Source organism: Apis florea, unplaced genomic scaffold (assembly GCF_048593485.1).
Source record: "Apis florea isolate Af1SG1 unplaced genomic scaffold, ASM4859348v1 contig_2411_pilon, whole genome shotgun sequence".
In the NCBI taxonomy this organism is placed as follows: Eukaryota; Metazoa; Arthropoda; class Insecta; order Hymenoptera; family Apidae; genus Apis; species Apis florea.
The window spans coordinates 88,908-98,855 of NW_028256580.1; the positions used below are offsets into that span (position 1 = coordinate 88,908).

At 36.9% G+C, this 9,948-nt stretch overlaps 1 protein-coding gene across 2 annotated transcripts; it reads left to right on the forward strand.

Annotated features, from left to right (window-relative positions):
- The first annotated feature begins 228 nt into the window (after positions 1–228).
- Positions 229–3,591, forward strand: LOC100865948 (bifunctional FAD diphosphatase/FAD synthase). Of its 2 annotated transcripts, none has more exons than XM_031916218.2 (10): positions 229–467; positions 564–658; positions 742–865; positions 940–1,064; positions 1,144–1,287; positions 1,381–1,520; positions 1,647–1,850; positions 1,950–2,144; positions 2,264–2,555; positions 2,717–3,591. In XM_031916218.2, exons 1-9 carry the CDS (start codon positions 350–352, stop codon positions 2,529–2,531), a joined length of 1,413 nt encoding a protein of 470 aa, XP_031772078.1. In that variant the 5' UTR covers positions 229–349; the 3' UTR covers positions 2,532–2,555; positions 2,717–3,591. The 2 variants fall into 2 exon arrangements, with proteins under 2 accessions (XP_031772078.1, XP_031772077.1); XM_031916217.2 differs by having other exon boundaries at positions 236–467; positions 3,354–3,591.
- The last annotated feature ends 6,357 nt before the right edge of the window (positions 3,592–9,948 follow it).

Sequence of the window (9,948 nt, forward strand, 5' to 3'; positions counted from 1 at the left end):
AGTAATAATATTAAAAAATACGTACATATATATGTTTAGAATAATCAAATGACTTTATGCAACAATACGTAAGTTCTTAATAATAATTGAAAGATGAAGAAAGATATATTCGTAAATTTAGTATATATGTATATAGAAGAATATATATACATATATATATGTATATACATATACACAATATATATATATATATATATATATATATGCATATGTATAGTAAATCATAGTGTACACACATCAAATTGTATTGTTGAAGGATGTTCAAGTTGGAGGCGCTGTATAGGATATCATCTTTTAGCATTATCCGTTGCATTGTGTATATACTTGTTAATGATAAGGTTAAAACGTTATGATGAATTTACATCGATACATAGTAAAGACTTTATTGAAACGTTATTGGCGAACAACCATGAATTGGACGTTAATTCGTTTGAAAAGTAGAGGACATCCAACTGCTGGAATAATCGGTAACATTAAATATATATATATATATATCTTTATAAATATCATGCATATTCTATTTTTATTGAGATCAAATTGTGATTTTAATTGATCTTATTTAGTAATTGGAGATGAAATTTTAAAAGGGCAAGTAAGAGATACCAATTATTTTTATGCATGTAAGCTGCTTTATAAATATGGAGTCAAAGTTGAAAAAGTGAGTATAATTTTGCTGTTAATTAAATTTTTATTTCGATTATTTTTATTTATTTATTTATTTTTTTTTTCTCTCTTTTTCAGATTGCAGTCGTACGAGATGATCTTCAAGATATCGCGAACGAAATAAAATATTTTTCTAAAATGTTCAATTATGTTTTTACATCAGGTGGTATAGGGCCAACTCACGATGATCTTACATTTGAAGGTTAAATTCAATTCTCTTCAAAATTGTAAGAATATATAATAAATTCTTTTTTCTAATGAAATTATATATTACAGCTATAGCATTGGCTTTTAACGATACATTACATTATCATCCAACATTAGTGGATATTATAAAAAATTATTTTGACTTACAAGACTTGTTTGGAACATTTCCTTTGCCTGCTTATAAAATGGCATACGTAGGTGATAATGAAAATGGAAAATATAAGCGATAATCAAAGCAATAATCAAAATAAATCTTGTCTTATAATTTTATAGATACCAACAAAATCTGTACTTAAATTTGGAACAGACGAAGTTACAGGCAAACTACTCACTTATCCATACGTAATAATAGGAAATGTTTATATATTTCCTGGTTCACCTATATTTTTTGAGAAATCTTTTCAAACGTTATGCAAGGTATAATAATAAAATATACGATACTTATTGTTTAAGTGAACTATAATTATATCATTAGAGGAACAATAGAAAAGAACAATATCAATTTTATAGGAATATTTTTCTTCTTGTAAAAAATTCACGACAACCGAAATTTATATAAATGCGAAAGAAGAATCGTTCGCGGATATTTTAAGCAAAGTTGCATTAGAATGTTCAAATGTTACTTTTGGCTCGTATCCGGAACTTAACAGGTAAATGATATATATATATATATATATATAATAAAAGATGAATCATATATATATATATATATATATATATATATATCGTATGTTTTAAGAAATTGATGAGAAAATTAAAAATATTTTTAATTTTAGGTATTACAAAGTGCGTGTAATTATTGAAAGTGAGAATGAAAAGGACATTCAAAGGGCAAAAAAAATGTTTTGTGATCGTGTACCGTCAAAAATTTTGATAAATTATGATCGAACACCGCATGTGGATTGCTTATTGAAGTACGAAACGTTAATTGAAAAATCTCAGCATCGATCAGTTTATGAATATTCCTTCAAGAAATTCGTGTAATGCCTCTACAAGTGGAAAAAGTATCGATTAATCGTAATTGATTATAAAACGTCATCGAATTTTTCTTTGTTTTCTTTCTCTTTTTCTCCTTGTAGAAATTACTATGAAAAACCTGAAGAAGTTTGGATATATTTGGATGGTAGCGAAGAATCAGTCATTATGATACATCTTGCTCGTGTCGTTAGCAGTAAATTGCGATATAATTCAAAGATGAAATTGCGTGCAGTTTGTCTTGAATCCGATATTTTAAAATCGGAAATAAGTCAATTTTTTAATGAAATTGAGGATATGTAAGTATGAGATTATGGCATTAAAATTACGCAATCATCCTTTTTCAAAATCATTTTAATCTTATCAACACGAACACGATTTCGATCAATACCGAATTATTGTGTTATCGTATCGACAGGTACAATGTCGATTTATTCAAGTTAGAGGAAAATAACATTGCTCATGCAATAAAAAATTTTACCTTATTAAAACCGGAATTACGAAAGTTATTAGTTGGGAAACGGTTGAACAGTAACAAGAAGAAAATTTATACTAATCTTGAACAATTAAATGAAGAGTTTATTTCCACAAAGTTTATACATTTTCCTCTTATCAATTGGACAGACAAAGATGTTGAAAATTTCTTTAATCCTCTCTTTTTACCTTACTATATGACAAAAAGTTAAATGATAAGAGGATAATGATAACAGGTAAGGAAACTGAAAAATTTATCTTTTTATTCATATCTTCTTTTCATATATATATATATATATTTATAAATATTTTTTCCCCCTCTTTATTCTTTTTTCGTTCTTAACTCTCGTTGGATATATGTGTATCGTTGTTTTCCATAATGAATTTTTTCTCGTAGATACAAGGCAGAAAAAAAAGAAAATAAAGAAAATAATGGAAGAAGAAAGTAGTGTATAATTAATGATAGAAATGATGATAGAATATTTCGTATTTTATAATCGATAAATTTTATATTTATACAAATATAAATATAAAATTACTATATAATAATTGATTTTCTATAATATAACGAGAAAACGAAAAAAAAAAAAAAAAAAATTCCTTAACCGCTTAAATAGCATCAAAACGGATAATATATGATTTAATATATGATATATAAATTGAAATTAAAATTGAAACAAATAATTTAAAAGAATTTAATAGATTTGTAAAATTAATTCCTAGAATGTACAAAAAAAATTATCTTAATTCTTTTTTCTCTTTCTCGCTCTCACTCTCGCTTTCTCTCTTTCTCCCCTCCCTCCTCTCACTTTTCCTTTTTCGTATGTGATATGAAGGGGGGGAGGGGGCAGGAGGTGGAGAAATGCATGATTAAAATTAGTTATCCGTCAAAAAGAGAACGAATCGAGTTATTCCTCATCCTAGGGGAGAAAAACCATTTGAATAATCGGATATTTTAATTTCTTTTTTTTTCTTTTTTTTTTCTCTCAATATTTATCTCAAATTAATATATTTTTTATATTCTTTTCTCTTAGAATGGATGACAGTGTGTCTGTTCGGAAATTGAGAGATGAATCAAGGCAAGAGGATCAATGGAGAAGAAAATTAATTTTTACCAATAGAATATCTATAATTATGCAGTTTATGGTATTTAATTTTTAGTTATTTATGATATTTAATTTTTAATAATATATCGGTACACATCATTTTTTTCAAGTAATGATCGATCCATAGCTCAACGCATTGTACAATACTAATAAAATGTTTACTATATCTTTTTTTTCTTTTCCACCTTCTTGTCAACGATTTAGTTGTTATTGATGTAAAGAAAGAAAAGAAAAGAAAAGAAAAGAAAAGAAAAGAAAAAAAAAAAGGAGATATGAAATAATAATAATAAGCGATAGTAGTTGAAATTGCGGGGGAAAACAAAAAAAAATTGAACGAGGTAATTCAGGAGTGACGCGAAACAAAAAAAGAAATTGAGGAGATGGAAAAAGTTGGGCGAGAAAAAAAAAGTGGAGGTGAGGAGACGGAAATGAGCCTCATATTTCACCAGAGTATTTCATTTAAGTTTGAAATTGATTACGCGAGAGTAGAATAGAATAGTAGGAAGAAGTCGATGGTACAAGGTTGGTAAAAGACAAAGCGCGCACCCCCTGTTCAAGTGGTTGACTAATTGGTTATTTAATTGATCGATTTGCTACTATATAGCTCGTAGTCGTCGACCGACAAAATGACCGATCGATTGATTAATCGATTGATCGAAAATCGAACTGATCAGTTTGTAGATAAAAATGAGTCGTGAAAACAAAAAGATGAGTATAAAAAAATGATGAATGCAAAAAAAAAAAAAAGTCATCATATCTACTTATCACTAACGATAAAAGAAAAAAATTGATCGAATTGACAAAATTAGATTATTCCGTTTAAGATTAAATCATTTTTATTCGATCAAATCATAATTACACGTAAAATTAAAATTGAAAAATTTGATATAAAGAGAAATAAAAAAAAAAATTCGAAAGAATAGAAAAAAAATAAATGATGAAACGATCTTTACAATTTAACAAAAGGAATAAACTTTGCGATAAAATTAATCATACGAGAAACATTGATATAACGGATTGCACGTTATAAGAAGAAGAAGAAGAAGAAGAAAAAAAAAAGATAGAAACATTTGAGATCGAGTCGAAAATGATGCGAATTGTGGGTTAGTCTTTGCGTAATCGTAGGTGAAACTGGTGGAGATGAGAAGAACCTGTGATAACTGTAACGGCAAAGTAGCGGCGGTGGTGGCGGCGGCGGTGATAGTGGTGGTGGTGATGGTGGTAGTGGTGGTGGTGGTAGTGGTGGTGGCAATGGTGGTGGTGGTGGTGGTGGTGGTGGCGGCGGCGGCGGCGGTGACGGTGGCGGTGGCCTAGACCAAAGGCGCGGCGTGGTCGATGGCAGTGGTCGCGTGCTGGTCGCGTGCCGGAGGCGGAGCCAAGCTTCGACTCTCTCGCGTGCCACCTCCACCCTAAAGTTCGCGGTCCCTGTTGCACCCTCCGACACCCTCCCGGAACATCGGGGGAGCTCTTCTACTCGACGCGACGCCCCTCGGTACTCTTTGGTTCCTCGCATCTCCCCTTCTCTCCGCCAATTCCCGAATCTACAGTCGCTTCCTCGTCGGTTATTGATTCCCTCGGGTAGCTAGTCCCGAAAAGGGTGCTAAAATAGGATGAGGAACGAATTGAAAGAACGAAAGCGAGAAGGTGTAGAGAAAAGAAATTCGATGACGAGTGTATCTCGAACGCCTCTCCTTTGCGCTTCTCTTTATTTTTCTCATCTCGTCATCATTCTCGTCATCTTCCTTATACTTTCCTTTTTCTTTTCTTTTCGTCGAACTTAAAGCTTTAAAGATGATGATCGAATCGGTAAGCAAGACGTGTATGTACAATACACGGTATGCGATGGTTCACGAAAATTAAAATAACGAAGGGAATTTATCGGAAACTGGTGCAAAAGAGATCGAGAGTATCATATCGAGAGTAATCGCAATGACGATAAATATTATTATATCGATCGCGGGATCGGAAAAAGAGGGATTACTATGTTTGGTATTTATTTATTTTTTTTCCTCGTTAATAGATGTATACATACTTGTAGTAGAGACGCAATATCGACGAGGAATATACAAGTGAACGGAGAGATAGATAAAACGAGGAAGGAAAATGCGTGTAAATGTAGATCGTATATAGGGAGTAGTATGTTTGATTAGAAGGATGAAGATATGGCGAAAGAGTAAGATTACGCGAAGAGAGCGCGAAAAAGATTAAATGAAATTCTTAGAAACGTCGATTTATTAAATTTCGTTGATTTATCTGCGACATTATCCATCCTTCAAAGTAAGTTCTTGTTTGCACAAACTTGTCGTATTGAGAGCACCGCTCTTGAATCTCGAAACTTTGCAAACTCCCCATCTCTTCCTCCGCCACCGTTAGTTGGCCTCCCACCCGTTCTCCTCGGGACTCACGCTGGGTAACCAAGGTTTCTTCTTCTTCTTCTTCTTCATCATCATCTAAACTTGCACGTACATATGATGTATCCATGTATGCAGATGGATGGATGGATGGATGGATAGATCGACAGATAGACAGGTGGAGTTTACGCGACGTCTACACGCATATTTCCGTCCATTCACAGATTGCTCTTTTCATTTCGATTCTGATCGTTTTTATTCCGTACCATCACGCCTCGTCTCGTTCGTTCGTGCTGTCCGGGGTTGTAGTTTCCGTGCAATTCAACGGCATAACCTATTTTACTTTCGAAAACTCAACGGATCAATACCAACGGGAATGCGACGAAGACGAGCGAACGGACGAAGAGGAGAATCGTGCAAGAGAAGGAAGAACGAATGCAAACGACATCGTTCTCGTCCTCGTCGAAATTTCTTCCACGTTACACGAATAATTTTCGATTGTCCGAGGCAAGAGGAACGGCTTTCGGAAGGAATGGTCGAAGATCCCATTGTCGATCGATTATTTCACGTGAAAGCATATACGATCGAAAGTTAGCGTATAGTCGAATCGATCGAGCGGAATCGATAAAGATCGAGTAACAAGTGTCGCGAGGGGCAGCGACGATACAGGTAGCGCAAAACCAGCCAAGTTGCGCGGCTACCATACGTGATATACAAATACCGGGAACCGAATCTTCGAAAAGAGTTTCGGGTTGCGGCACGAGACCGTCAGCTGGCGAGCAGGACCGGTTCCTTTCTTTTTCCTTTTCTTTCTCTCGTTCACGCTCCATCTCTCTTCACGTGTCCTTTCTCTTCACTCCCTTCCTCTCTCTCTCTCTCTCTCTCTCTCTCTACGTTGAATCGTTTGATCGTCGCGTTTTGCTTCGTTCTTTCTTCCTTGACCGATCTTCGATATTCGAGATCCTTTCCTTTCGTTTTCTTTCATTTTTCGTTTACTATTATTACCTCTTTTGGCGAAATTCGGAACCACGTTCGGATAATAAATAGAGAGACAGTTTGAAACGGAAGCGAAAGAAGTTTGGCTCGTTATTTTATAGGTTAGTTGTTAATGCGCGTAGAATAATATCGACGACCGTTACCATTACGAATACGATGTATCCATATCGTAAAACACGTTTACGTTTAAATTTTTAGGAATAAGTAAGTGTAAACATGTGATCTTTGTGGTTGATTTTACAAGACGAGAACAAATCCGAGGAGAAATTTTTAAAAAGCTTGCGGGAGGAGTGCATCACTAATGTTTTTGTCGCAGATCGCTCGACCGAAAAAAAAAAAAAAGCTTTGTAGAGCATCGATGCTGCTCGGTAACGATGCAAAATTTCTTTTACGCGATTAGACAACGCTCGATTTAACAGTACAGTTCGTTTCAACGAGCGCTTCGATGAAGCGTGCCAAGCGTGCTTCGTATCGCGACAAGCTTATGCAAGTAAGCAAGCAAGCAAGCAAGCAAGCAAGCAAGCAAGCAAGCAAGTAAGTAAGTAAGTAAGTAAGTAAGTAAGTAAGTATACACGTACGTATACAAATTGGTCTGTTCTCTATCGCGCAATCAAAACGTGAATATGACGAGACTCTTGTTCGCATTACTTTCCAAAATATGTATGTATTTTCATACGCGTTTCGACATGCGCGGAATCCGTATCAACCCGTCATGCCATCGATTCTCATACGGCATAATATACTTGTTTCTTTATCTTTTCTATTTTCTCAAATGTTTCTTTTCTCTATTCTCACATACATATAGTATATAGTAGCCCGGAACTAGAAACTCGATATATTCGTATAGATCGATCTTTTAAAAATAGAAGATTCGACTTGAATTTTTCATCGGTAACGTTGCTTTATTTTATTTCGCGGGTTATCGAAAAGCTTCCTTTTTTTTTTCATCCTCTTAGCTTTACATCAATCGTTATCCAGGTTATTGGTTAGACAGATCATACGTACGGTTGAGTTTCTTGCGTGTATCGTTTAACATTGACGAGTTTGGTCGATCGGTTCTACCTCGGATCGAGAGGAATTTCATATACGCGAAAATATTGGAAATTTAAACTTGATTTATTTATCCTCCTTCCTCCTCTCATCTCCTCCTCCTCCTCCTCCTCCTCCCTATATTTTCACGCCAATCATTATCCATTGTGTTCCAGAATGAAGAAGAAATTCATTTTTTTAAACTTTGAATTTTTTCTCCAAAAAAGATATTCCCAAGTACGAAAAAATTTGTACTCGTATATACATATTTATTTAAAACATCAATTCGATTTTAACGTTTGATAAAGACGATTAAGACGATTATCTTTATTTTATTATCTTGTTGCCCCGAATTCAATCGAATAGAAAGATCGAATTAAATTGTCCGTTCGTACGAGACAGTAGTGGGTGTCGGGAATAAGACACGCGAGAAAGAGATGGTCATGAAACGACGAGGGCGGGGGGGGGGCGGGGGGAGGAGGAGAGAAAGAAGCGTCGGAGGAGGGGGCAGAAAGAAGATTACGTAGACCGGGCGAGTGAACGGTTCAGAATTCATATTCGTAGAGTAAGAAGGGACAGGTAAAGACAGGCAGGACGCACACTTATAGATGGAACGTCGATAGGTAGGTAGATAGATAGATAGGCAGGTAGAATACCTGCTATGGGATAGCGCGACAAACGAAGACCGATCTGTAGAAGGATGGGGTGGGGAGGTTGAACGGTCGTGTATATGTACTCGCCACCCTTTTTCTTCTAAATCACGTTTATCAGAGACGAGGGATAGGGCGAGTACTACTAGCGCGATGCGGTAGTATCGTGGTAGAGGAAGGTGCGGCCGAAATGGAAAGAGGAAGAGGATCCGGCCAGGTGAAGGGGGAAGGGACTCCCTCCCTCTCTCTCTCTCTCTCTCTCTCTCACTCGTTGGTGAGGACAAAGAGGCGAAGGGCCAGGACGAGCGGGGGGAGGGGGAAGGCGGGGGAGAGAAAATTGAAGAGAGCGAGAGGGGGGAGGAGGCAGTAGTGGGCGAGCGAGTTGATAAGTTGTCGAGTGGCGGAGCGCGGAGGCGCGAGTCGCGAGGTGCGATGCGCGAGGCAAGAGGCAAGAGGCACGGAGAAGGACGAGTATGAGATGGTGGAAGAAGGGAAAGAAGGGTGAGGAAGCGGAGAAACACGCGGATATTGATTCCCGAGGGATATGCGCGCGCTCGACGAGACTCGGAAATCTAAACGTATGTACGATGCTTTGGCGGACATACAGAAAAGTATACGCGTCGCGCGGCATGCGCATCTATATCTCGATTCATCCGGTGGAGGAGCGGCGGAGGCAGGGCAGAGGAGGCCTGGGCGGCTCGAGCGCGCGGCGACGGGCGAGGGGCGGGGGGGCGGAGTGGAGGAGGAGGAGGGTGGGGCGGGAGGGTAGGGGGATCTAAAACAAATCGTTTTTCAAGAAAATGAAACGAGAAAATATGCATGGTATGTATTTACGTATATATACTACACGTAGGAAACGAGTCGATAGGCCGAAACGGGGAAAAGACCGGTTGTACGGTTTTTAAAAACTTTCGCGTTATATTATTATTATTATTATTATTATTATTGCCGTGTAATCTCCTCTCTCTCTCTCTCTCTCTCTCTCTCTCTCTTTTCTTTTACGAAAGATGATCGATCGGACGAAGAGGTGAGCATACGATTGCAAGGATGTGTAGAGAGAAAAGGGAAACGATAGAGATTCAGGTTTCGATTATATGTATACAAGGAGGAGGAAGGTATTCGTGGCACGATGTTACGCTCGTTATGCTGGAACGAAAGCGGCTCGCAAAAGGATAGCCCGGGGAGCAAAGGGTAAGGATGTGATAGTCTCGACTTCGGGGGAAATTTCGAATGTTGAAAAAATGAAAGAGAGGAGATAGAGATACATTTGTTGGAGTATTTAATGTATACATATTTAAATTTGTATACGATTACGAAGGAAAATAAACGACGCGTTTCTCGATGGATCGTTACGGGGATACGTGTAACAACAACATCCGTGAAAGAAGAAGCATGGAGGTGGATAGATTCGCACCGACTATACCGATGTTGCTGCCGCAAACTACGTACCACACGTACGTATACCAACTCGGTCATCACCATTCCGAAATCACTACC

What these genes read in the sequence shown, in the direction of transcription:
- LOC100865948 (XM_031916218.2), top strand. Translation starts at nt 350, where the DNA reads ATGATGAATTTACATCGATACATAGTAAAGACTTTATTGAAACGTTAT. An exon ending in TCGTATCCGGAACTTAACAG is followed by an intron (nt 1,521 to 1,646) that starts GTAAATGATATA and finishes TTTTAATTTTAG; the next exon opens with GTATTACAAAGTGCGTGTAA. An exon ending in TTTAATGAAATTGAGGATAT is followed by an intron (nt 2,145 to 2,263) that starts GTAAGTATGAGA and finishes TCGTATCGACAG; the next exon opens with GTACAATGTCGATTTATTCA.